General features: G+C 42.1%; 1 protein-coding gene and 1 pseudogene across 10 annotated transcripts in view; one reads left to right on the top strand and one right to left on the bottom strand.

Annotated features, from left to right (window-relative positions):
- Sh3kbp1 (SH3 domain containing kinase binding protein 1) overlaps positions 1–27,664 on the top strand; it is a 343,879-nt gene that overhangs the window by 224,401 nt on the left and 91,814 nt on the right. For all 10 annotated transcript variants that reach the window (XM_052726292.1, XM_052726149.1, XM_052726364.1 and 7 more), the window contains 2 exons: positions 11,067–11,142; positions 26,548–26,642. In XM_052726292.1, the coding sequence (XP_052582252.1) occupies positions 11,067–11,142; positions 26,548–26,642 (171 nt within the window). The remainder of the gene's footprint in view (positions 1–11,066; positions 11,143–26,547; positions 26,643–27,664) is intronic.
- Positions 5–2,297, bottom strand: LOC128102644 (olfactory receptor 473-like; annotated as a pseudogene).

Here is a 27,664-nt window from a genome sequence, read left to right as displayed (position 1 = left end):
GGTCCTGAGCCCAGGGACCTGTCTCTGTGACTAACTCCTTAGAGAGTGAACTTACTGTTGTCTTTTTGCACGGGGTTGGCACTCACTAAGTATGTGGTGTGCATACATGCAGACTCAAGAGCAAAACAAAATCCGACGTGTTTCTGTCATATTCAAACCAGGTTTGCCGTCACTGCTTTGTGCCGTAGCGGTTGTGAGCCGTGACTAGGCAGGCCCAGTTTCACTGCTTTAACTGCAGGACACAGGCAGCTTCCCCACTGCCACTTTAGTTTAGCCTTTTGTTTCTTCTTCTTCATCTCTCATCAGTCAGTCGTATCCCAAATTGGATCATCACACCTCTCTTTACTTTTCCTGGTGACCAGATGTCTTGGGGATAAGTCACAAAGTACTGTAATAGTGGCTGTAACTTACCTTGCTGGCTTGGGGGCCTAAGCTACTCTCTGCCTCCACCCACATCACACTGTGACCATCTGCTCATGACTCAAGTGATTTTCTTGCCTCAGTCTCTTGAGTGTACCCACTGCACCCAGCTCCTGCATTCATTCTTGCTTTACTTCCTTGCCTTTCTTCAACTAGAACTCCCTTTCTACTACATTCTTGGGCCAACTCCTGCCCATCTTTCTGAATTTAGCACAAACCTCATTGCTGCTGTCTTTGAGGCTTATTTGCTCATGCAGATTGGCTAACAACTATTTTTCCTCTTCTGTATGAGCATTTATTGTACTGTTTATCCCTGTGGACTATGATGCTTATCTAATGAGTCTGACCCTGCTGCTAATCCAGAACTCACTGATGATCCAGGACTCTGACTGAGCCTTGCGTGTTTGCACATGCAGTAGCCAGCATAGAATGCACCACTGAGGCAAGTATTCATTTTAGTGTTTAAAAGAAGATTATATAAAGGTAAGAGTTAGTGCAAAGAAACAGAATTTAATAGCAAGCAATCAGTTAAGCATCATTTGATGGATACTAAGTGTAATACGACTAAAGGAAATCATCACAAATTTCTTGAATTAAAAGAAGAGGGTCTATGAATATACTCCCAACAGCTGCCTTCCTCAGAGCATCCTTCACATCTCTGTTCCTCAGACTGTAGATGAGGAGGTTCAGCATAGGGATGACCACTGTGTAGAATAGAGACAGCACCTTGCTCTGTTCAGTAGAGTAATTGGACTTGGACATCCCATAAATGAAGGTAATGGTCCCATAGTAGAGAGTGACTACAGTGAGGTGGGAGGTGCAGGTGGAGAAGGCCTTGTGGTGGCCCTCAGTGGAGCACATCTTCAGGATGGTGATAAGAATGTAAATGTAGGAGACAGCTATGACAAACACTGTGACCGCAATAATGGAGCCAGAAGAGATAGAGGGGGTGATTCCATTAATGGAGACATCTGAGCAGGACAGTTTCAGCAAAGGGGAGAAGTCACAGAAAAAGTGATCTATCTGATTTGGTCCACAGAAGGACAGAATTAACAAATGATCAGTAAACGTCCAACAATTCATTCAGCCACCAACATAGGAAGCTCCCAACAAGAGAAAGCTCCCAACAACAGACTCTGGGGAACCTGAGTGTGGAGTAGAGGAGAGGTGAACAGGAAGCACTCAGCTGACCCAAATGACACTGTAATACAGAGCTGTGTTTCACAGGCAGCCACAGGTAGGGCCAGCCCATGTCCAAGGAGTTTCATAAGCTTTATATCTGAGGCTGAGGTTGATTATACAATGTCTACAAAAGCCAGATGGCTGAGGAATAGGTGCATGGGTGTGTGCAGCTGGGAAGAAATTCTTATCAACATGATGATGTTGATATTGCCTACTAAGGTAACAATGTATACTCCTAGAAATACCACAAAAAAAGACTATACACAGTGTAAGATCCTCTGTTAGTTCCCAAATGATTAGCTCTGTCACTGTGGTGTGGTTTCCAGCCTGTCTTTTATGTGAATTGTTCCTGTTGAGGGAAATGAAAATATTTGCTTTCATAATGTTCTCATTTTGCACATTGCTGGGTTTCTTTGATTTTCCTCACACTTATTAATGGTTATCTCCTCGGCCCAACATATAAATACTGCATTCTTTGGAATTGTTGTTTTGTCTTTTCAACTTTGAATAAAATGAAAATGATGAAAAAAAGAAAACTGAATAAAAAGGTAGCTTTGCCTCAAGTATGTCTTACATGTCAAAATATCATGAGTAAGTGTGGAATTTATGTCCATAGAAAACTTTGGTTAAAGCTAATATATTATTTGCTGGACTTTAGTTGAATCTTACCAGTGAGATGTGCCCAGGTATACTGAGGTTGGTGAGGGCAATAGCCTGGACTGTGCTGTGATTATATAAAGAAATGCACAGAACTGGAGTGGATCTTTATGTGCAAATTAATTTCATATAACTGCTTCATGGGAACATTGGGGCTTGGTCCAAGTTTAATGTTAAAGCATGACAAACCAAACACATACCATTCACAGGTGCCATACCATCCTTTGCTCTCCCTTACCTACCCAGTCTCTTCCTAAATTCTCTAGATACATGTAAAATGAAGGTATTGATAATCAAAAGATAAGAAGCCATTCTTCTGGTATAAGGAGTGTTTATAAATTTTCTTTATCTGTTGTAACAGCAAAAATAGTCTCCCGAAGTATAATGGCAGGTTGAATTTTGTAAAAGTGGTATGTGGAATGGACATTCACTTTGACTTGCTCATCTTCTGTGAATGAGATGATTCTTTAACAAGCTGGCATGCAGGTTCCTCTCTAGGGAATAGTGAGAGTAAAATACAAACAGTATTTTCATATATTGTCAAGGGTTTGGAGAGCCGATGTCTCTGATTTTAATATTGTCTGAATTACATTCTGCATCTCATTGAGCACTTAAGCATGGGTGGAAGCCTCACCGAACTCTCTAAAAATTATTTTTATTTTACGAAGAGGCAGTCATTACCCTTCCTGTTACTGTTGTATGGCCCTTTTTGCCTTTTTAAGGCATGCTTTTAGAGGTGTTCAATAAACAAACAGATGAGCCAAATCAGATCCTGGCAGGAAGTAGAGTCAATGATAAACAGCAGAATGTGGCTCAAACTCTTCACACAAACAACTAATTCTCTCTCTATTTATGTGCAATACTCTATATATCAATACTCGATATAGGAATATGAGTATTCATATATATATGTATATATGTGCTTATACATATATACAGACATAAACATAAAATATGTACTAGAATGATTGATACTAAAGGTTTTTATGAGCATATTAAAAGGGGAAATCTGGAAACCCTGCTGGAAGAATCTAAGTTGAGTCAAGAGGTCATGCTGTATTTAAAGAGTGTTTGCTATTTTGAGAGGCTAAGAGAATATATGAACTGTGAGGAGGTATAGCAAGATGTAAGAATTAGAAGTAGATCTTTAAATTTCTTCTTTGGGGATGTCTTAGTTAGGGTTTCTATTGCTGTGGAAACACCATGACCAAAAAGCAAGTTGGGGGAGGAAAGGGTTTATTTGGCTTACACTTCTAGATCATAGTCCATAATTGGAGGAAGTCAGGACAGAAACTCAAACAGGGCAGGGACCTAGAGGCAGAAGTGATGCAGAAGCCATGGAGGGGTGGTGCTTACTGGCTTGCTCCTCATGACTTGTTCAGCCTGCATTGTTATAGAACCCAGGACCACCAGCCTAGGGATGGCACCACCCACCATGGACTGGGTCCTCCCCCATTGATCACTAGTTAAGAAAATGCCTTATAGCTGGATCTTATGGAGCCATCTTCTGAATTGAGGTTCCCTCCTCTCAGATGACTCTAGTTTATGTGTCAAGTTGACATAACACTGGACAGCATAGGAGATTTGCATGAGCAGTAAGTAATGAAGTAGCAGTACGTGTTCTGGTTGCTTTGATGCAGGTGTGTTAAGAGAGTGTAGAGGGTGCTTGAAAATTGTCTTATGACAGATCTATAAAGACAATTGAGTCGGGGCAGGATCCTTGTCTGAAAAATGATTAAAGTAATCCCTGAGAGTATAAAAAGCTCTGTATCAGAGTCAAAGAGGAAGGGAGGAATATGCAATAAGAACTTTGTTGCTGGATCCACTGGAAGGTGTGAAAAGGGTCATTGGAGGTGAGTTCCAAGTCATGATCCTAGGACACAGATGATAGTTAAGACAACTTAGGAAAGGGATGGTGTTCACCTACTTACTCTATAGACAGTTCATTCTTGTGGTGTCTCACTGGCTGTCAAAAGATGTTCTATGCTCAGGGAAGATTACAATACCCTGAGACAAACTTAAAGATAGAGTTCAATAGTAACTATAGAACTTAAGCAGTATTCAATGTTTTCCAAATGTACCAAGTTAGGGATTAAGTGTTTTGGTGGTTAGTTGATTGGTTAGTAGAGCATTGTAGGGAAACACACTTCTGAAGATTATTTCAGAATGAAGTAAGAGAGTGTGAGTGAGTGAGTGTGTATGTGTGTGTGTGTGTGTGTGTGTGTGTGTGTGTGAGAGAGAGAGAGAGAGAGAGAGAGAGAGAGAGAGAGAGAGAGAGAGAGAGAGAGAAAGAAAGAAAGAGAGAGAGATTAGGCGGTGTGCTGTCACCAGTGACCAGACTGGGAAATATTGATGTATGGCAATGACTGAGGTAGTGGGGTCCTCTGATTTGTCAAAGAGGGCATCTTCTCTCTTTGTCCTTGATGTCAAGAGGCTTGTGCTAGGTTTAAAGGGGAATGGGTGATAGCCCAAGCTCCCTGCTTTACCCGGCAACCACTACTAACCTCAAATTTTGTGAGGATAAGAAAATAATGAACGTCTAGGTCCTGCTCAATTTCTGAAACAAAGATACTTAAACTGCAAAATGTTTTAGAATTGACAAGTGCCTCTAAAGCAACCATGAATCAGACAAGGATTCAGCCGTGGTTAGGCAAAGAGCTTCAGTGACTTTGGATTCTAAATTTCCAAGACAACTCAGGTAAATGAAAGTCATCTAAATAACTCTTAAGTCTTAAGCTCAATTTCATAATCTGAAAAAAATTAATTATCCAGTTCCATGGGGGTTCCTCAGCTATTGGTTCATAGTTCATGTGTTTCCACTAGTTTGGCTATTTGTGCCTGTGCTTTTTCCAATCATGGTCTCAACATCTCTTGCTCATATAATCCCTCCTCTCTCTCGCCGATTGGACTCCTGGAGCTCCACCTGGGGCTTGGCCGTGGATCTCTGCATCTGCTTCCCTCAGTCACTGGATGAGAGTTCTATCACGACAGTTAGGGTGTTCAGCATTCAATCACCAGAGTAGGTCAGTTTGGGCTTTCTCTCAACCATTGCCAGTAGTCTATTGTGTGGGTATCTTTGTGGATTTCTGGGGACCTCTCTAGCACTTTGCTTCTTTCTATTCCAATGGGGTCTTCATTAATCATGGTATCTCTTTCCTTGTTCTCCCTCTCTGTTCTCTGGATAAGTGAGACAGTTAATTAGCTTGAACTATTTAGGAGGCCGCCAGGCAGTGGAACCAGGACCTGTCCTTAGTGCATGAGCTGGCTTTTTGGAACCTAGGGCCTATGCTGGAATACTTTTCTCAGCCTAGGTGAAGGGAGGAGGGGACTAGACCTGTCTCAACTGAATCTACCAGGCTAAGCTGAATCCCCAGGGGAGTCCTTGCCTTGGAGGAGGTGGGAATGGGGGGTGGGTTGGGGGGAGGGGGGGAGGAGGGAGGACAGGGGAGTCCGTGGCTGATATATAAAATTAAATTTAAAAATTAATTATCTTTGAACTTTTACTTTTATGTGTTTATTTTACTTATTTGAGGCTGGGTTTTGCTGTGCTTCTGAAGCTGGCCTTGAATAATCCTCCTGCCTCAGCCTTCTCAAGTGCTGAAATTTATAGGCACAAGCCATCATGCCCAGCAGAAGATTATTCTTAGCATTTTGTTTTGCTCATTATTAACTTTAAAAGATAGACTTCAGAGAGTGTACCCCAAAAAGTTGGAATTGACATAGCAACACAGGAGGTATTTCAAAGGCTAACCCTGACCCTGGACTAGAACTCCATGTACTAGGCCGTGCCTTTTATTTTTAGAACTTCGAGATGTGTTTTACTGTGGCATATCTTCTGTTGGTATCATACAGTTGAAGTGGGGTCCACCAAATGCAAGCAAATTGGCAGTTACACACACAACTGAGAGTCTTCCAGTGGGAGCCCACAAGACACTCCATTGTAAAGATAGTTCTTTGTATTGGTTCTTTTCTGACTCTGACATGCTTGGTTCCTACCACTCTCTACTGAACACCAAGAAGACTTTTCATAATGCCATGAGTCATTGGGTGTTCATGAAAGGACTGTGTGAAAATAAAGATAAGAGTTTTGGTGGAAGACAAAAACTGAAAAGCTGCAGATACAGTTACATGTAGATTCAGTTTTGTACTGCCTTCCATCACTGTGTCCTGTACCTTGTATCTCTCCATCTCCTGGAGATGAGTAGGATAAGGGTAACCATATTGTACTCTTGGATACCCCTCAACACAATACTGAGAACCAGCTCCACATAGTTGGCGTCTCAGTGCTCAACAGCTTCCTGCCTTCTTGTCTGTTTTCTTGCCTCATATTGAAGAAGCTCTAATGAATCCATAATGGACAGGAAGAGAAAAGGTACTATCAGATGTTATTGTTATATAATGAATAACACTAAAGAGCTATCTTTGATCTCAGGTTTTACCCTTGTGTTTGCCTTTGTGTGAGTGCATGAGTAATGACTTCGTGTCGTTTCTCAGACCATCACCTACTTCTAGAACAGCTGCCAACTGTTAGGATGCAGGGAGTCTCTACCCCTACTCCAGTGATCCTGGCTGCCTTTGGATTGCAAGACTTGTGTGTGGTGGTCTTTGGAAAGGGGACTTTCAGAGATGGAATTTAAGCATTGTTCTGTAATTAGAAACTTTTTACACTCAAGGGAGTTGGCAACTGAATTATACCAGCAGAGGAGTGATGTTATACCAGCGATTTGAGCAGGATGCTGTACTCACATTCCACAGTCACAAAGAGAAACAGATACATTCATCATTTGGGAACTGGATTTCCCTGGACTCAAATCCAGTGATTGTCTTTAACTTGGCATGTAAAAGGGAAAATGTTACTTACTCTCCTAATTGAAATCATATGGTGCTTATCTGTTCTGATGCTGTATTGCTGGATCTTGTGGAGTTAGAAACACATGAGTATGAAAACTCCCACTGTAGACAAGATGCCCCACCTTCCGCCCCTGTATGCACACCAAAATTTGTTTGGTGCTCTTGGCAAGAACTAGAGGGAGATGGATTAATATTATTAAATATTCAAAGGAATAGATTTTCTGGTTTTTAAAATTAGGTTTTATTTTAAAATACTTTTTTATATTTTTTACATTATAGGGGTTTTGTCTGCATGGATGTGCACCATGTGCAGGCAATGCCCATGGAGGCCAGAAAAGTACATCAGACCCCCTGGAACTGGAGTGACAGACAGTTGTGAACTGCTAAGAGGGTGCTGGGAAACAAATCTGGGTCCTCTTCAAGAGTAGTATATGCTCTTAACTGCTGAGCCATCTCTTTAGCCCTGGTTTTATTTTTTTAATGTATTTATTATTATTTATGCATATATTATATGTCTACATGAATTTATATGCATCAGGTTTGTGCAGATGTCCTCCAGAGGGCATTGGATCCCCTGGAACTGAAGTTACAAGTGTTTGTCAGCCGCCTGATGTCGGTGCTCGAAACTAAACCTGGGTCTTCTGCAAGAGCAGTTAGGTGCTCTTAATCACTGACCTATCTCTCTAGCCCTTAAATTAGGTTTCAAATGGAGTTTGGGCAGTAGGTAAGAGAGACAAAAAGTGATACCAGTGTGATAATTACTGAGTCTTAAAGCATAGCCAAAGTGTTGGTCTGTTTGTGGAGTATTCAGCTCTGTATGTTTGTTCCTCTATGTTCCTATCTACTGCCATTCCAAGTAGTGGCTTCTGGGTCAGGGCACAAGCACACCAGATCAGCATGAATACTTTTGCTGGGAAATGTTTAGGCACTTGCACAGAAGGCAAAAGGAAATGTAGGGCCAAGCTAGAGAGCAGAGCTTGAGAGTCCTCCTTCTGAAGTCACCCAGTGAGATGAGGCTGCTAGCTGATCTCTCAGGAACTAGGCCTTCCTTGTGCCATGGCAGCACAACCCCAGGTGCGTCACTGTGCTTGTCCTGGACACACCGTCTTCCTTATGACACTCAGGAGGGTGAGAAATTGCCGCTGTGAAAGAGGCCTTAAGAGGAGGTCCTGAGTCCTCGGCCACAACCCGGAATAAACCTAAGCTTTGCTGCCCTCCAGGAGCAGGAGAGCCTGTTTCCTTTGGGCATGTGTACGTGGGCCTGCTTTGTAGCTGAGCTTCAGTTACATATGACGTAGATGCACATGTGTAGTTTAAGTAGCAACGTTAAGTTTTTAAACCAGGAGAAAAGAGAAAGAGAGCAGAGCATGTTGTGGAAAGGGAGAGGAAGAGGCATCCAAAGATGTTTTATACTGTATCTAGGTATAGAAACAGGAACCAGAGTTTTTAATCCAATAAAGGACATTTAATTCCCACTAATAGAATTCCTGCTACAGCAGGGTCAGTGGTTCTCAAGCTCGAGCATGCATCAGAGTCCCATGAAGGGTGTGTTCCCTCAGAGACTGCTGGGTACCGTCCCCAGGGTTTCTGATTGAGAAGGTCTGGGGGCAAGGCCTGGGAATGTGTCCAGCTGATAAGCGGCTTTGGCAGTTAACTAGCCAGTTTAGCTTCTTCTAGCAGAGAGAGAAGGGCCACAGTGCTTTCCAGCTCTGGAATCCCTATGGGACCCAACTGAATGGGGAGGAGCATGGCTTACCCTCTAGACTTATGATTGTGGTCCACAAAGGCAAAGGATGTAAGGTTCACCATCCCCCAGAAGATGACCATAATACGAACTTCACTGTGACCCCTATTGCTGGGTCTCATGGAGGCCAGCGCACTGGATATTTCTGAAACATTGAAGAGAAGCTAAGTGTGCATTCGATTTTTTTCTGTAAGTGCATTTAACCAGTACTCTTTCTTGGTGTCTAGTAACTTGGACATTCTGGTAAATCAGGATGTCAGGCATGAAAGCAGCACTTTCTTTGGTTACTAAAGGAGAAATTATAAGGTTCTGAAATCTGTAAGACTTTCTCCAGAAGAAGCCATTTCTGCTTTAAGGCCCAAGATTTTCATTTCATGTCTCCATTTTGCAATTGTTTATTTATTTGTTTGTTTGCTTATTTATTCTGGGAGGGTGACCAAAGCTAAGATGGGCAATCGCCCCTTGTTGTTGTTGCGTTTCCAGATTCCCTCTTTTCACTGTCAGGGTAACAAAAGTTTGCCTCGTTTCTGTCTGCCTCTCCGTAATGTCTTAACGGGAGTAAAGCTTTATTCCAGCCTCTGCCTCCCAAAGGGAGAGGCAAAGAGATTGGCAGGCTTGCTTCTGGCAGGCTGGACAGGAGCGATAGTGAGTGATTCTTCCAGAGCTTCCGGCTTCCCTCCTGACTTTTCAGTATAATCCACAGACTGTTTCTTCATCAAATTTGACCTTCTAGCAGAAGAACATCAAACTTTTTTTTTTTTTATCTTCCTTGATGTTTCCTTGGAACCATAAAATACTATTAGTTTGAGTACTTAGTGGTAGAAGAGTGGAATATTATTTGGGGTTTTCATTTTTTTTATCCAATATAGAAAGCCTGTGGCACTAAATAAAAATGTCACCGTGTAAAATGCAAAGGCTTTCTGTCACAAACATTTTTAAAAATTCATGAAGGTCTGAAGATTTGATTTATCTTTTCCTATTTCTGTGATTTATTCATATTTAATGTTAGTTTCAACATTTGCAACATGAGGAAACTTTTCAAATAAAAAAATGGGAAATGAGTTTCATTTGAAGAAAAATTCAACCATGCCAGTTTTTAATGACACAGCTTATTGCTATTCCTATGATCAAGGGACAGAGTTTGTTTTCCCAGTGATTTCACTGTTGGGGATGTCAATTCACCTGGCTATTTGGTTGTGACAACCGTTTCTCTCATGTCAGCGGACACTTTTCATTGGGCATTAATCATGTTTCTATGGGGCCAACGACAGAGGGAAGGATAGGGACAGCTCTCAGCTCTGGAACCCTTGGGTTGCTTTGTTCCTGTGTTTGCTTTTGGGTTCTGAACTGCTGGGTAGCCTGTGGCTTCAGGAGCTTCTTTAGGCAGAAACAGCATTCAATTTTTCTTAAGGATGATTCATAAATAACAATAATAGAATTAGCTTCAAATGTAGGGGAAGGGAAGTCAGAACAGACTTAAAGTGTTTTGTTTGGTTTGGTTTTTTTAAACAAAACTAATCAGTGTGCATAGGGTCTGAGGTGTGGACCTTTTAGAACTTGGAGAACTAATCACCCAGTAGGAATGGAGCTGAAGACCCTCCTTGCTTTTGTTTTAGGAGATAGGTATATTCTTTCTAAAGGACAAGAAAATTTTGCTCACACCTACAAGGTAAGTGGAATCTTAGATGGTAAGAAGGAATTAATTAAGGCCCAGTTGTTCTGGACAGTCTAGCTTCTGCCTGCCTGTCCACCATCCTGTTCCTCCACCCATTCTTCCAGCTCTCATCTCTGTATTCCTTCTCTCTATTTCTTCCCACTTGTTTTCATTCTTTCACTGTGGGGTTGTTTTAGAGCATCAGCGCTGGGCCAGACACTGGGCCTCCATATATTTGATCAGCTTGTCATAAAATGAGGGAAACTGTACTTTTTCTATTCAAAATAATAACAGACCTGTGAAAAGTATCGGGAGAAAGAGAATAGAAGGCACCGAGGGCCTTCAAGGAAAAAGCCCTTTTGTTCTATCTTGCCCCTTTATTTGTCACTGAGCATAAGATCCATCAATATGTGGCAGCCAATCCACAGAGCAATCTCAACGCGTGGCTGTGGGTTTTAGAACCAGGTCTGGGGATTTTCTCATTGTGATTTTGATTTTGTTCTTTTGATTAATGAAGAGAATCATCCTGATGTGTAAATCATCTTATTCCTTCCTCAGACAATTGGGAAGAAGTTACCTCCAGCTACGTCAGCTCCAGATCCATCAAAAACAGAAATGGACAGCAGAACAAAGAGTGAGTTTCCTTAATTACCAAAAATCCTTATATACTTCTGAAGCTTTCCTGTATTCATTAAAACATGCATGCGTGTACGCGCGTGTGCACACACACACACATGCACACACACACACACACACACACACACACACAAACACATACACACACACACGAATGTGTTTCCTTAGCTCTCCATGAGTAGACTGGAAGGACAAGCTAAAATCAGAATTCCTCTATTTTTCATGTGGGCAATTTGATCCTGGCACATACATTGCAGCAACATGCAAAGCTAGGGTTTGTCCATATTTGCACAGGTTAGGTGGCCCAAGGACCCAGGAGTGTGCTAACTAAAGCACATTAGGGATTCCCGGATCTTCCAGTAGAGACACCTAGTCACTCAGCCGTCATTACTCTCCTTTCACTGTGCTGGCCTCCTCAACACGTCTTTTAAGAGTATTTTTATTTCTAATTATGTGTATGCATGTGTATCTGTATGGGGATAGATGCACATGAATGCAGGTGCCTGCAGAGATCAGAGGCGTTTGAGTTCAGGGAACTGGAGTAACAGTCATTTTGAGCCACCTGATGTGGGTATGCTAGGACCCGAACCCCAGTCCTCTGGAAGAGCAGTACACACTCTTAACCACTGAGTCATCTCTCCAGCCCCACATCTATGCTTTAATGTCTTCAGATGTTTCTATGGCATCTTCAGGCAAGAGACTCAAGTATTGTAGAAGGATTAAGTAAGTAGATGGGAAGAGATTAGTTTCATTTCAGAATGATGCTATCCAATAGAACTATCACATGAAACATGTATATAATTTAAAATTTTCTGATGACCACATTGAAAACTGGAAGCTAATTTTAATGTATTTAAGTCAGTATATGTACATATAACATTTTCAATATGTAATCGCTATAAAATTATGAATAACGTGCTATACTTTTTCTCCGTGTGATGTCTTCACAGTGGTATGTGTGGTTTGTGGGTATTGTGTATCTCAGTTTAGAGTAGCAGTCACATTTCGTAGTGCTCACTATTGGTGACCATGTTGGACAGTGTATTTTAAGAGTAATGTTGAAGCCCTTGACAGAAAAACCACAGCTCTCACAGAGATAGTCTCTGCTGAGCCAAATATGAGTGACCATGGCCTGAGAACATGCATTGAGGTTGCTCTGCATGACCTGTTCCAATACAGAAACAGTTACATGAGCCCTTTTATAGCCACAGAGCAAATGAAAGTCGTAAGTGAAGGCTTTTACACAATACTTCAGTGGGAACAGCAGGTAGGCAGGTTAGGTTTTAGATGTTCTCTGATGACATTCTTAGCTTTTGGGTTTGTGGATGCTAGTGATCTGCTAAGTATACTTTTCAAAGGTTTTACCTTTGAAATTTACCTGATACAGAGGCAGGTGGTACATAGTTATTAAGAGGAATGAAGATAGCCGAAGATAATTTTGACTCTCAAAAGATCTACACTGTTGCCGGGCGGTGGTGGCGCACGCCTTTAATCCCAGCACTCGGGAGGCAGAGCCAGGCGGATCTCTGTGAGTTCGAGGCCAGCCTGGGCTACCAAGTGAGTTCCAGGAAAAGGCGCAAAGCTACACAGAGAAACCCTGTCTCAAAAAACCAAAAAAAAAAAAAAAGATCTACACTGTTCCATCTCTTTACAGACAGAATTTGAAACAACCAGTCAGCTTTGCAGAGCCTTTAGCATATATGTAGCTTGTTTTCTGGAAACTTGAGTTCACAGGGCCTAAGATGGGCTCCTTGGCCTAGGTGAGGTACACAGTTGCAGATGCTCAGCTACCTTAGGCATGTGGTAGAATGCTGGCCCTAACCCCTGCTTTGTTCAGTCCTGTATCAGTGAGCCACGTCCATGTACCTGACTCTCTGGAAGCATCATGGTCAGGGAATTGATTACTCACAAAGAAGGGATTTAACAGAGGCTAAATGGAGTATTTGGTCTTAGAGTCCTAGGAGGACCAGATGTTGTTAGCTACCAACATGACCTCAGACAGATTCCTTGCTTTGATTTCTCTGGTCTTTATTCTCATGGTCTGCTTTATGTATGCAGTCAGAGTGTTACACGAGACAAAGAAAAGGCCTTAGGTTTCTCCCAGCATCTTCATCCTCTCAATCAGTCCTGGAAGCCTTAGGACTCATTGTGGAAAGTTTTTCCACTCCAAAGCATTGAGCAGTCTGATGAGAGAGACCAAAGGAAGATGCGAACAGTTCTGTGAGAGTGTGTGGTACTGTTGGGAATCGATGTTAATATGTCAGTGGGCATCAGGTCAGCAAGGCCTTGAGGGATTTACTGTTTACTGTTGGGCATTTTCCATGGATCTGAGGACCAGAATTCTCACAGCTGAATTGTACTCTACACAGTCTCCCTCTGGCCTTCCTTGCCAAGAGAAAGGTTAGGGTAATTGCTCGTCCATGATTGCCATTTAGCAGAAGCCTAGGCCGCTAGAATTCCTCCAACTTTTGGACCAGTTCCTGGTTTCTGGATGCTGAGGCCACATCTGTGTTCAGGTAGAAGGTTACAGAGTGTTGAGCAGCCTTTGGAAATGTCCCGGAGCTTGCTATCCAGGCAGCTTTGGTGCTTCTTTCTTCTGGCTTGAAATAGAAACCCATGGCAAAGGATGCCCAGCAGCACAGAGGAGGGCTGCTTCTTCCTGCCAGCTGTCTCCTCAGCACACTAAACCACAGCTCACATCAGGATCCAGAGTTAAGATGACTCAAAAATACTCATGCGAGTTGGGATTTTTTGAGTGATCCTGATTTATTTAAGCAGGGAACAGTCTCCCCACCCCACCCCCAAACAAAAGGCTTTTATGATACTGGAATTCATCAGCAACTCATGCTGGGGAACAGATTGCCATAATTTTCATAACAAGAGGAAAACTATCTAAATATTCATAACAAAATGCCCTGAGGTGCCTTCAGCTTATCACATCTGGTGTCTCCCTTTTTCTTATTACAGTTGATGCAGATTTGTAGTCTCTATAGGGTAGAAACATGGCCCAAAAAATAGGGCTCTTCAGCATCCTTCTGAACTGTTACTTCAACCTTATAGATTCAGAAGGCTTCAGTGTTTCTCACCCTGTGTCGAATGACCCTTTCACAGGGGTCATATATCAGATATCATGTATATCATATATTTACATCACGATTCAGAACAGTAGCAAAATTACAGTTCTGAAGTAGCAATGAAATAATTTTACAGTTGGGGTCAGCACAGCATGAGGAACTGTATTAAAGGGTCGCAGCATCTGGAAGATTGAGAACCACTGCTCTATATGTGCAAGTAGGTTCGGAAAATAAAACTCCCTGACAGAATTTGTACAAGGTCAGATCAGGTGTCTGAATAAAGTATGATTAGAGGTGGGAGTGGGACACAGGCTGTGTTTCCCCTGTTACACCTCACTCAGTAACTGGACATGAGCACCACATCTGAGATCACATCATCATTGACTTGCCTCTTGGAAATTGTTGTCTATGGTAGTGACATATGGTACCTCATTGTCATCATTAGATCATTGATCCCTCTAGGTTTAGGACAGATACTGTATTTGATTTTTGCCATGATGCAGCCTAGAACAGTGCCATAGACTCATTGTCTATGTCATACTGAGTAGAGGTTGAGTAAATGGAGACTTTTTTAAAGGACTTATGACATTGTGGGGTTTTTGCTCGCTTCCTCTACCCAAAGCTTATTCATTCTGGACCTGGGGATTTGGACAATCCCATATGAAAACTCCTTCATACTCATTGATGTCTTCATGCTCAGTCTCCCCAAAGTTTCCTCTCTTCCTAGGAAGCACCCCAGTATATCTGCTCTCTAGATTCAAAGTGAGGGTCTTCCTATGATGGGACCCAGCTACTTAAGTTGTTTAAAACTGACCTTTCAACTTCAGTCCTCTTGGAGAGGAAAAGCTTCCTGTTTTCCTGATGGCTAGCCTTTCTCCAGTATCTCCAAGTGTTTCGTCTGAGTAGAAGATAACTGCCCATGAGAGGAACAGTGTCTGGGCCTCTACCCTGAGCTAGAACAGAAAGGCTTTGCTTCTTGGGTTTCATTTTATTCTTTTGAAGCGATGCTTCTTTTTTAAACATGAGAGTAAAGGGTGTTATAATTAATACTTGTGACATGATTGGAAAGTCAAATTCCCAGCAGTGTCGAAGATCAAAGGCACTTGAACCATCAGCTTCTTCCTAAGGGGAGCTATTGGGTTGGAATTAACAAGCATGGTACTGTACACTCCGGAGTTTCATTTCCCTGTCTGAATGGAAATGGGGACGAAGGCAGTACTTACATGTGGTCCAGATCATTGTCTGTTGTGGGGACTGTCCTATGTACATCAGAGCATTTAGCAGCATCCCTGGCCTCTGTTTGTTAGATGCCAGTAGCACCCTCCAGTTGTGGCCATCAAAAATGTCTCAAGGTATTGCCAGTGTCCCTTGGAAAGCCTATCTTAGTGTGTATTCTGTTGCTATAGTAGAATACCACAGATTGAGCTGTTTATGAATGATAGAGGTCTATTTGCCTCATGGTTCTGGAGGCTGGGGGATGAAAGATACAGGAAACATGTCTGGTGAGGGCCCTCGAGCTGTTTTATAACATGGTGAAAAGTACCACATGGGCCAGAAAGAATAAGAGGTTGGGGATATGAGTTGGCAGAGGATTTGTCTACTATGCACAAGACCCTGGGTTCAATCCCCAGCAGCACACAAAATGGCATGGTGATGCATGTCTGTGTAATCACAGCACTCTAGAAGTAGAGACAGGAAGATCAGAATTTCAAGGTCATCCTCAGCTGCACATGAGTTTGAGGCCAACCTGGGCTACATGAGATACTATTTCAAACAAAACAAATCAGGCTATCAAGAGGGCTTAGTGGATAAGAATGCTTGCTTTGCAAGAATGAGGATCTGAATTTATTTATTTATTTGGTTTTTTTTTTTTTTGAGACAGAGTTTCTCTGTGTAACAGCTCTGGCTATCCTGGAACTCACTCTGTAGATCAGCTGGCCTTAAACTCACACAGATCCTTCTGCCTCTGCCTCCCAAGTGCTAAGATTAAAGACGTGCACCACCACCCGGCAGAACCTGAGTTTAAATCTCCAGAACCTATATATAAAGGCAGGCATGGCTGCACATGCCCTTAACTTCAGTGTTGGGGACTGAAGAAAGGAGTGCAAAAGTTCAGATAGTTCTCTGGCCATTCAGCCTACCCAAGATGGTGAGCTTATGACTTATTGAGAGACCCTGTGCCAAGGCAATAAGGCCAAGACAATAGAAGACAATACCAGCATCCTATTCTGGTTTCCATATGCATGTCCATGGGCACACACACATATATGCCCCACATACCACACACATATACACATTAAAGGAAAAAGATTGAACTCATAAACTTTAGCCCCTTTTATAATCAGTGTGAATCCATTTATGAGAGCAGAGTCCTTATTAAACACCTCACATTAAGAACAATCTCACAGTTGGGCAGTGGTGGCGCACACCTTTAATTCCAGCACTCGGGAGGCAGAGTCCAGTCTGGTCTACAGAGCAAGTTCCAGGACAGGCTCCAAAGCTACACAGAGAAACCCTGTCTCAAACAAACAAAAAACAAAAAAAAATCTCCCAACATTATTGCATTAGTGATTAAATTGATAAGTGCATGGACTTTATAGGACACATTTATACAACACAGTAGAGCCCCAGTTTTAAACTACTAATGTACTTGTAGTAAGCTCTGTTAGGGTGCTATAGCAACCACCCTGCTCCTTGATGCATAATTGACACTCATTTATTGACTTCATAGTAAGCCTAGTGTATATTTGACCCCTCCCACTACCCTTGGATGCTCAAACTATGACCCAGCATTGAAGGTCTTGTCTAAATATAGCATGTAGCACAACCAACCACAGCACCACTACTGCACTGGTCCATCCTCCCTGTCCCTGCTGTTGCTAGGCTCCTTCTTAGCCAATGCACATCACTAGACAGTGAGGCTCACAGTGTGTTTCAGGGCCTGTAGCAGCAAGAACACAGCCTAGAAGCCTTGTCAGAAATACGAATCTGCAGGGCCTGCCTCGGAGTTAGAATCTCTGTGGGTCAGGTCCAGTGATCTGCTTCTTTAAGCCCTATGTCTGGGGCTGATGCCCACTCAAATATGAGAACCTTGGAGGCCAGGCTGCCTTAGGCTTCCCTGATAATGGGAATTAGCAGAGCTTGTATTTAGTAGATAGATTCCTCATCCTACTCAGGACTTGAAGATTCAGATCCCAGGAAAGGGATCTAAGAGGCTGTAGGAGCAGATGTCCCACACAACTTTGAGCGTGAGAAGTGGCTGTGAACCCCCAAGTCCTGCTCCTCTGGTCAGTGTCCCTGGCATTGTGTAAATTCCACTTGAACGACGGGGTTCTAGGTCTCTGACGTTGGAGGTTATTTTCCTGTTTTTGACATTCACATGCTTTAGGCGGACTGTGGCTCTCATCCCCTCCCTGCTCTCACCTTGTCGAGAACTTTATTTCTTCCCCTTTATTCTAAGCTCCCTGACAGTCAGATACTAGTCTTATTTACCTAAGTTTGTTGTCCTCAGAGCATGATAGACTACCACCCCTACATGCAATCCCAGAGCATTAAAAGCTCTGAAAATGAAAGGATTTAGTGCTTGTAGAGTGATAAAACTTAGCCTTGACTGACATATACCTGTGTGTTATTTATTTCTCTCCCTTGGAGCGATAGGTCATCCATTTGCTATAATTCTGTTCTCAAGAGTTCTGTTCAAAACTACAAATTAGTAGTGTCTTAGATAATACGCATCCATTGAAGGGAAGAATATCTGATTATGATGTTAGGGAAACTCAACATTACTGAGTTGTTACTCTGTGTGTGTGTGTGTGTGTGTGTGTGTGTGTGTGTGTGTGTGTGTGTACATGGGTGCAGTTGTGGTTGCTTTTGTGTATGTATTTGGCAGTCAAAGGTCAACACTGAGTCTTCTACTCACTCTACCTTGTTTTTGGAGACATGGTTTCACTGAACCTAAAGCTCGCCATTTCAGCTAGACTGGCTGGCCCCAGGATCCACCTGTCTCCCCTACCTCCCCTACCCCTACCCAACACTGAGTTTACAGGCAGGTGCATGAGGCTACCTTCAGCTTTTACATGAATGTTGCTTGTCTGATTTGGGTCCTCCTCTTACACAGCAGGCATTTTTCCCACTGAGCATCCCTCTAGCCCATGGTACTCTCTCTTTCATTTTCCCTTGAGACATTATAAAACTCTGGTTTTAGGCATGACAAGGTACTTTCCATTGGTGCCCAAAGCTCTGGGGAGCTTTCTTTCTACCAGAGTCTGGGCACAAGAGCTCATAATCTTCATAGATTGAAAGTGAGCCCAGAGAGTGTTCTGGATTTAAAGTTTTATTCTCATGTGTATAAACAGGTTGCAAACATGTTTATTTTGTTTGTTCTGTTCTTACTTTATTTTTTTAAGCAGAAAGATCTTTTTTTTTGCTCATTTGTTTTAAGGTGTTTTCTTTCTTTTAATCCATTATAAAACCAGATGAAGGGAGTCTGGTCTGTTTTTAATAACATGTAAATTTCCAAAAGTCTAGAGATTGAAACGATGTTTCGAGGAGAGGGAGGATGAATCATGCTTGACGTTCTTAGTGATTCTCACTTGAGCAAGTTTCTTAAAAACTTGAAAGCTGTCCATGTGTGGTGGTGCACATCTGCAAGCCCAGCACTTTGGAGGGTATTAGAATCACCACAAAGTGCAAGACTAACTTGGACTATATGATGAGTTTGACACCTGCTTATGTTACATGAGATCCTGTCTCAAAAAGCAAACGAGGCTAGCATGATAGCTCCATGGGTAAAGGTACTTGCTGCCCAGCCTGGAGACATTGGTTCCATCCCTGGAGGTCACTGGGTGGATGGAGAGAAGCAACTCTCAGCAGCTGTCCTCTGAGATCCACATGTAGTCAGTACCATGTGTGTATGTGTGCACATACACTATCACACACACGCACACACACACACACACACACACACACACACACACACACAATCACACACATACACATACACCAATAAATGGATGAATGGATAGATAAATGTAAACAAATTTAAAAAGTTAAAAGCTGAAAGCTGGTAATTAAAGTAGTGTGAGGCACTCTTGATCTGGGAGTGATGAGGTCAGGGTCCATGAACCTTCTGCTGTATTCATTTTCTCTACCCTTTTAAATGTGTTGGTATGCTTCATTTTGTTTCATTTCTGGAAAGAAAGAGTTGTTGCTTCTTATCAGATTATTTAAAGACTGTAAGACAAAAAGCCTTCAGAAGAAAGGAATTTAGACTTAGGCTAGCTAATTTATTAACATATTTTAATCATCCAAAGGGAAAGTAACAACAAAGTCATCTCAATTGCTGTATAAATTGTGCCTTTAGTTCTTTCTGTGTATGTTCATTCTGACTTGATTTCAGTCTAATTAAATCCATCAAATTAATGAACTGATGGGAAATGCCTGCCTGCAAAAAGTAATTTCAGTCCCTTTTTTATCTGTTTGCTACTTATTTAAAACTTAGAATCTTCCCATGTCCTAAAGGATCTAGAGTTATCCTCTTCTTTTAGAGCATACCAAATGCCCCTTGTTTTTGAACTTTTTTTCTGCACACATATCATCTTGCCCTTCTAGGAAACACAGTGGCAGCATCCACCGCCATCAGTTGATGTGTGTATTCATCTTGTTTTGTCATTCTTCTCCCCTCCCTTTCTCTAAGCCTTAGATTATCACTTCCATGTAAGGACAGGAAGGCCTACATGGTCTTACTTGTATATTATAGGCCCAGGCTCCAGAACTGGTTGGCAGTATCTTTTGCATGGTGATAGGTCAGAAAATATTTGAATTGAAATACAGAACAAGATACAGTAAAACTAATGTCACACTTTTGAAGTTAATAGTGACTTTATGTGTGTGTATATACATATATATATTTATTTATTTTTGAACGAGTATCTTAAAACCATTGAAACCCAAACCAATGTATTTTTATTTTATGAAACAGCTCAATTAAATGGCTAAAATGCTTCATAAGTAAAGATAAATTCTTATTTTAAAATGTATCATGATAAGGGCTGGAGAGATGACTCAGCAGGTAAGAGCAATGGTTACTCTTCCAGAGGACCTGGGTTCAATTCCCAGCGCCCACATGGCAGCTCACAACTGCCTGTAACTCCTGTTCAAGGGAATCCGACACCCTCACACAGACATACATGCAGGCAAAACACTAATGTACATAAAATAAAAATAAATACCTTTTAAATACATCATGATAAAGTACAAGCCTACTGTCTGCCCTATTTGCTTAGAAGCAGTTGTGATTGAAGTGTTGAAATGTCTTTGCTGGAAAGAACATAGGTCTAACTTAGTATGTTAATGGATGTCCTCAAGACATCAATGATAAATTTTTGAGGTCCTAAGTAGGAGCTGGAACAGCTCAGTTCTCTGATGAGAGCAGAGCTGTTTCAAGTTGTTTTAAACTTTGAGATTTGGAATGCATTTAAATGTGCTAAAGATGTTCTGCTGAAGTTAACTAAACTAACCTTTCTCCTCCTTTGCTGGTCCCTGATTTTACATCCGATGGCCCTGTGTTCATCCACAGCTACAGTGTGACTGCCTAGGGTCATGCACTCCACAAAATGCTGGATGGAGCCCAGTTCCAAGTGTCCTGACTTCTGACCCAGAATCTTCTGCTTTCGGTCCCTTGAGTGTTATACCACTTCTTAAATTTCACTCAAGGATCATCAAGAAATACACGAGAACTCTGTGTCAGTTCTGGGGATGCACATAGTGGCAAGTCACATGGCAGCAGCTTACTCTGGGAAAGATACATAGTTATAGGCAGTAGCTACAGCTCCAGTTATTCCTTGTTTTAATCTAAAAGTAATGCTTTCAAGATAATTCTGTGTTTAACACTTCTTACTATCAAACAGCATAGCTGCACAGTACAAGTGTCCTAAAACTAGATTATGACAAGATTCACATAAGTGTCAAAATATTTAAGCATGTTAAATTATACAATTGAAATGAGTCTATTTTTTCTTTTATTTAATATTTTTTATGCAATATATTTTGACCATATTCTTTCCCATCTCCCAACTCCTCCCAGGTCGTCCCCACCTCCCTACCCGCCCAACTTTATGTTCTCACTCTCTTCAAAACCAAAACAAAACCATGGAGTCTGTTTTGTGTTGCAAACTACTCTTGGACATGTGACCTGCCCTGGAATGTGGTTGATATACCCAGGGCTATGTCATTGGAGAAAACTGATTTTCCCATTGCTAGGGGGTATCATTTGCAAATAGCTTCTTGGTTAGAGGTGGGACCCTGTGTCCACTTCCCCTTCTCAGTCTGGGACCCTGTCTGTCTTGAACCTGTGAAAGCCCTATACTTGCTGCTATAGTCTCTGTGAGTTTATATGTGTATCAGTCTTGTGTCTGTAAGATATTGTTTCCTTGGCCTCATCCATTGCCTCAGGCTCTTACAGTCTTTCTGCCTCTTCTTCTGCATAGATCCCTGCGCCTTGCAGGGAGAGGGTTGATAAAAACATCCCATTTAAGACCGAGTGCTCCAAACTTTCTTGCTCTTTGTACATTGTCTAGTTTGTGTGTTTCTAATTAATAATCATCTACTGTGGCCAGGGTGGTAGTGGTGCATACCTTTAATCACAGCACTTGGGAGGCAGAGGCAAGGGGATGTCTGAGTTCAGGGCCAGCCTGGTCTACAGAGTGAGGTCCAGGACAGCCCAGGCTGTTACATAAAGAAAGCTTGTCTCAAAAAAACAAAACAAAACAAAAATCTACTGCAGGAAAAGGCTTCTCTGCTGAAGGCTGAGTGAGACATTGATCTATGGGTATACCTGATGTCATCAGGAGGTCATGTTAGAAACATAGTATTTGGTTTTCCCCTAGATCCCATGACCTATCTAGTCTTGTGTTCTTGGTCACTTTAGCAGTATCATGTATGGTTACATGTCAAGGAGTGGGTCTTAAATCCAGTGGTGGATTACTCCCATAACATTTATGCTACTACTGAATCAGTATATTTTGCAGGAAGTCTCGATTATTAGGTCACAGGTTTTGTAGCTGGACAATATTGATGATTATTTTTCTCCACTGGTAGAATACAAAGTACCTTCCAGGAGCATGAACTCTAGTCAGTAAGGATAAAGCTTCTAGTTGTACACCAGCTCAACAGAATAAGTAAGTGGTGTTCTCCCCAGTAGACCCTTCCCTTCGGGTTGTGGAGAGCGATCAATGGCCTTGGCAATAGCCTGTGATGTTTGGAGGGGGACATGGTAGGGACCCTTTGACCAATGACTCAACCAGATGTAATCCATTCCTGGCACGGGAAGTTTAACTTGGTGGCATGAAATGTCTGGATGGGGCATTGTCTCCCCCATTAAATTTTTTCATATATATGTACAATTGAGGAAGCATCTATAGTAGTAGGTTTCCATATGGTCTTGCAAATGGCCATTAGAGTTCGTTGTTCCTCCTCATAGTCCTTCCTTTGCCCCTACTCTCTCTATTTAACCCTCCTATTCTAGTTTCTCCTTTATCTTTATAGTGCTATCCTCTATTTCTCCTCCTTCAAACTTACACTTACTAAAACCTGGGGGTTTTTTCCTTTCTTTTTTTTAATTTTTTATTCTTTTTACATACCAACCACAGATTCCTCCTCTCATCCCTTCTCCCACTCCCCCTTACCCCCTCCTTCCCTCCTCCAACAGGGTAAGTCCTCCCATGGGGGGACAGCTAAGCCTGGTACATTCAGTTGAGGCAGGACCCAGCCCCTCCCTGCTGCCTCAAGGGTGAGCAAGGCGTCTGACTCTAGGTAATGGGATCCAGAAAGCCAGCCCATGCACCAGGGATAGATCCTGACCACACTGCCAGGAGCCCCCTCAAACAGACCCAGCTACACAACTGTCTCCTATATGCAGGGGGTCTAGTCCGGTCCAATGCTGGTTCCACAGCTATTGGTCTCAAGTTCATGAGTTCATATGAACTTCGTTTAGTTGTCTCTGTAGATTTACCCATCATGATCTTGACTCCCCTTGCTCATATAATCCCTCTTCCCTCTCTTCGACTGGACTCCCAGAGCTAGGCCTCGTGCTTGTCTGTGAATCTCTCTGCATCTGTTTCCATCAGTTACTGGATGGAGGCTCTATGATGACAGTTAGGGTATTCACCAATCTGATTACTACCAGGGTAGGCCAGTTCAGGCACCCTCTCCACTATTGCTAGTAGTCTAATCTGGGGTCGTCCTTGTGGATTCCTGGAGACTTCCCTAGTACCAGGTTTCTCCCTTACCCCATGATATCTTTCTCTATCAGGATATCTCTTTCATTGCTCTCCTTCTCTGTCCCTCCCCCAGTTCGACCATACCGTACCCTCATGCTCTCATTTCCCATCCCCTTCCCTCTATTGCCCTCCCTCACCCCTAGTTTACTCATGGGGATCTCCTCTGTAAAACCTGTTTGTTTGTTTTTTTTTAAATGTAGAGGCGCATGCCCTTCTTAGCTTACAGGAAACTTGTAAGTACAAGATAAAATATCCCTATGAAATAATTGAAAAGCACATGTGCTCGCTCTTAGCAATATTTCCATTATGGTGATTATCGTGAACTCCATGGTGTACTTCTATAGGCTGTGCCCTGAAATAGGAAGGTGAAAGATGAAGAGAAAGGAAATGATATAGGAAGAGGCTTTTTTGTAGGGGGTGATAGTACAAAAATGTTGAGACGATAACTTGTACCAAGTTTCTTCATGTTAGTATGCTTCTGTTTGGAGTTAATACTTACCGACTGGATCACAAAACAGTGGAAAACAATTGATTTGCTAAGCTTCAGAGCAAGAGGTTCAGAGAAAAGGGCCCTCTGAAGCTGGTGAATTTGAAAGGTAGCTCATCACTGTCAGGACTCCGGATCAAATTCTTGACTTTTCTCGTACTGTTCAAATATGATTACAACAGTTCCAAACATTGTCTTGTCTTCCAGCAATGATTAAAAAACCACAGTGTTGGAAGCCTCAAGGTAGGTAGATTGGGCCCAGTGGTAGAGTGTTCAGCTAGCATACTCAGGCCCTGTGTTCCATCCCTAGCACTGTAAACAAAAGGACCAAAGGCAGGCAACTGTTTGCCTTCCATCTCTAGGGAACAAAATCTAACAATGCCATCTCTAAAAGATTGCTTTTTTCCGATTTCATTGACTAGAAGATCACATCTTACCCCTAAACAAATCATCAACAAAGGGGAGTAAGATAACATTATTTGTTTATGACCATGCCACCCTGAACACCATGCCTGATCTCAGAAGCTGAGCAGGGTTGGTACTGATTAGTACCCGAATGGAAGATTAACATTTCTTTCCTGGACAGAATATACCTGAGCAAATGAGAATTCTGCGAAGTAGGAATGGGATTGGGAATGGCTGCTGGGAAGTTAATCCACAGTGGTTGATCATGTTTATTAACCTTTTCATTGAAAGACAGAGAAATATGACATGCTCTTTCTTTCTTTCTTGGTCATGAGCAACTGATAATCTTTCCAAAAAATGTCTCTGATTTCCATACAAAGAGTTATGTGTAAAGTTGGGACTCTGTAGGACAGTTCTTCAATAATACTGTGTGTTCATGTTTGAAGTCTTGAGGTCGGGAAGTCATATTTCACTAGCAGAGTCAATTGGAAAAGTGATGAAGAACTGTCATTATCCAATTTAAAGATGTTTAACTTTTTCCCTCCCTTTAGTACATCTAACCAATTCGGACTTGGGAAAGTTTTGCTATTTCTAATTAAAGGGAGATGGCACATGGAGGATTCTCTTAAGTTTGGGAGTATGGGCTCAATGGGATTTAGAACAGGTGCCTCTCAGCAGAGGTTAATGAGTGAAAGCCATGAGAAAGCCCAGAGAACCCAAGAATGAAGGTTTGTACCATGCAGATGGGGGATATAACTGCTATCTTCAAGCCACTGGACAGAAACCAAGAACATCTGCACAGAAGTAAAGCGATTCCCTCTCCCCACCTTTCCCCCTTGCCATATCAACCCTAGAGTACACTGTGTCTTATGGATCGTTGGACTGCCTTTATTTTATATGTCATTCTCTTTGATTGATGGGATGCTCACCAACATAAACAATGCATTTTGCTGATACAAAGTATACTAGAGACAATGTAATTGACACTCAGGCATGTAGCTGTAGGTTATGATGTAGCTGCAGAAAGTAGCCTTAGGAAATATCTAATGATAGTCAAAGCTGTGAGATTTGGACTCTGTTGGAGAATATAGTAAATGTCTGCTCTAGAAAATACTAAGTTCTTTGAGTTTTTCTTTCCACCTTCTGTCCTGAGTCTTGAAAGCTTGGTTTGCCAAGTCTGTATTTCCCAAATCTCTTACAAAGGTTTTCACTGTCTTTTTTTTTTTTTTTTTTTTTTTTTTTTTTGGTTTTTCGAGACAGGGTTTCTCTGTATAGCTTTGCGCCTTTCCTGGAACTCGCTTTGTAGACCAGGCTGGCCTTGAACTCACAGAGATCCGCCTGCCTCTGCCTCCCCAGTGTTGGGATTAAAGGTGTGTGCCACCACCACCCGGCTTACCTGGTGCTTTTTGATAGAGCTAACTTCATATCAGATATAGTTTCAAATCATAAAACTCTGTACATACGTGAATTGAATTTGAATGGCCAAAGTATTTGTTTCCTCTTCTGTGAAGACTGTATATTTCCTTGCTCATAAATAGCCCCATCAAAAATCAGCGGGTTTGTACAAAGAGACCATGAGGTATACATGAGTAAGTTCGTCCATCCTACAGAGAGCTCCATAAAAAATGTTTTGGCGGTATTTGTTGGTTGCTTGTAGTTGATTTTTTTAACATGCAAACGCATTGGTGTTTATCTCTTAATACGTAGTGTAATGAGGTAATTTTTCATTGTTTTATTTGCTGTGTTGGCTTTATAACAGATATAAAGACCCCCTTTTCTGATTTTGTAATATATGCAATAAGGCAATGAGGAAAATTCAGGTCTGCCTGTGTTTATTCTTTCAGAAAATATCAGATGGTACACATCTGCTTTCTCAAGATGAAGGACACCATGTGGCCTTTCTACCTGAGAAAAGCAAATCAACCCATGGCATTCGTGATGTTCTGTGATTTGTGAGGGTAAAATGCAGAGATAAATATGCATGAGCCCACTATAAGCACTCTTAGGTAGTTTTCAGAGGGTAATCCGTTCTTTATGCAGCTGTACTATCCTGTTAAGCATACCTTTTTCTTGAGTTTAATGTGGCAGGGAACACCTTCATCTGGGTCAGCTCATTAGATGAAGTGCCTTAAAGGTTGTATTTTCTTTTTTTCTTACAGCCAAGGATTACTGCAAAGTAATATTTCCGTATGAGGCACAGAATGACGACGAATTGACAATCAAGGAAGGAGATATAGTGACTCTCATCAATAAGGTAAACAAAGATGCTCTCCCACCTTCTAAGTTGTAAAGTGCTTTGTAGTATCTAGAGACTATAAGCTTTCATTTTAGCCATTTTGTTTTGTTTTGAGACAGGGCCTTGTTAGATAGCCCAAGCTGGTCTTGAACTCCCAAGTGCTGGAATCACAGACACGTACCACCATGCCTGGCTTGTTTTAGACCTTGAAATACTGTTTTATGGTCTCGAAGTTGTGAGAAAAATTCGCATCTTTCTTTTTGTTCAGGCTTGCCTAGAAAAAAAAACCCACTTGAGAATCCAATAGCTCTCTGTGTACCTCAGGGCAGCTGCAGAAGAGTCTATCCTGAAAGGAATAACCCAGAAGGCAGCCTACTTAGCTGTGGGTTCCACCCTCTACACAGGCCAGGCTGAAAGCCCCGTGTCATCAGGGACCCAAGGGGGGGCGGGGGCTCTTAAAAGGCTGGTCATGCTTCACAGGCAGCAAAAACCTTAAAGAATGTTTGCTATTCAGATCAAAGACAGGGAGAGCGCCTGAGAGAATTTTGCTTGTCTTGTTTGGCTATAAAGGTTGGATTATTTTATTATCATTACAGCCAGTGCCGTGTAGAAACCTGGAGAGCTATAAAATCTTTGTGAAGCAAAGCAGTTTGCTAAGGTCTTGACCACACACAGTTTCTCCTTTCATGCAATGCCACTCACCACACTGGTAGCTAAAAGTCATATTAGTCAAGTGGTTCCTAGAACAGTGTTTTTCTCTGAAGGACAGGGATTTTATGATGGTTGAGTGCAATGAGAAGCCAGGTAATCTTCAAGATGTAGAAAGTAGTTTTCTTTTTGTATCTGGGTGAGTGGCTGAAAGCATGTTATTTTCTACATGCCGGGATGACTTAGAGATCACCACAGTCACCTGAGCTCTTATGGGACAGGGAAGCTTTGTCAGTCTAAAAGATGCATGATGCAGGTGGATAAGAAGGGGAGCAAGCAATTTGGGTTGGGGAAATCGCTGTGGCTGTTACCAAGAGAGAGGGGACTGCTAT

The sequence above is a fragment of the Peromyscus californicus genome, unplaced genomic scaffold (genome assembly GCF_007827085.1).
Source record: "Peromyscus californicus insignis strain IS unplaced genomic scaffold, ASM782708v3 Scaffold_10__1_contigs__length_136768540, whole genome shotgun sequence".
Taxonomy (NCBI): domain Eukaryota; kingdom Metazoa; phylum Chordata; class Mammalia; order Rodentia; family Cricetidae; genus Peromyscus; species Peromyscus californicus.
The sequence above is the reverse complement of the archived record's forward strand: the minus strand, read 5'-3'. Positions and strand labels throughout refer to the sequence as shown.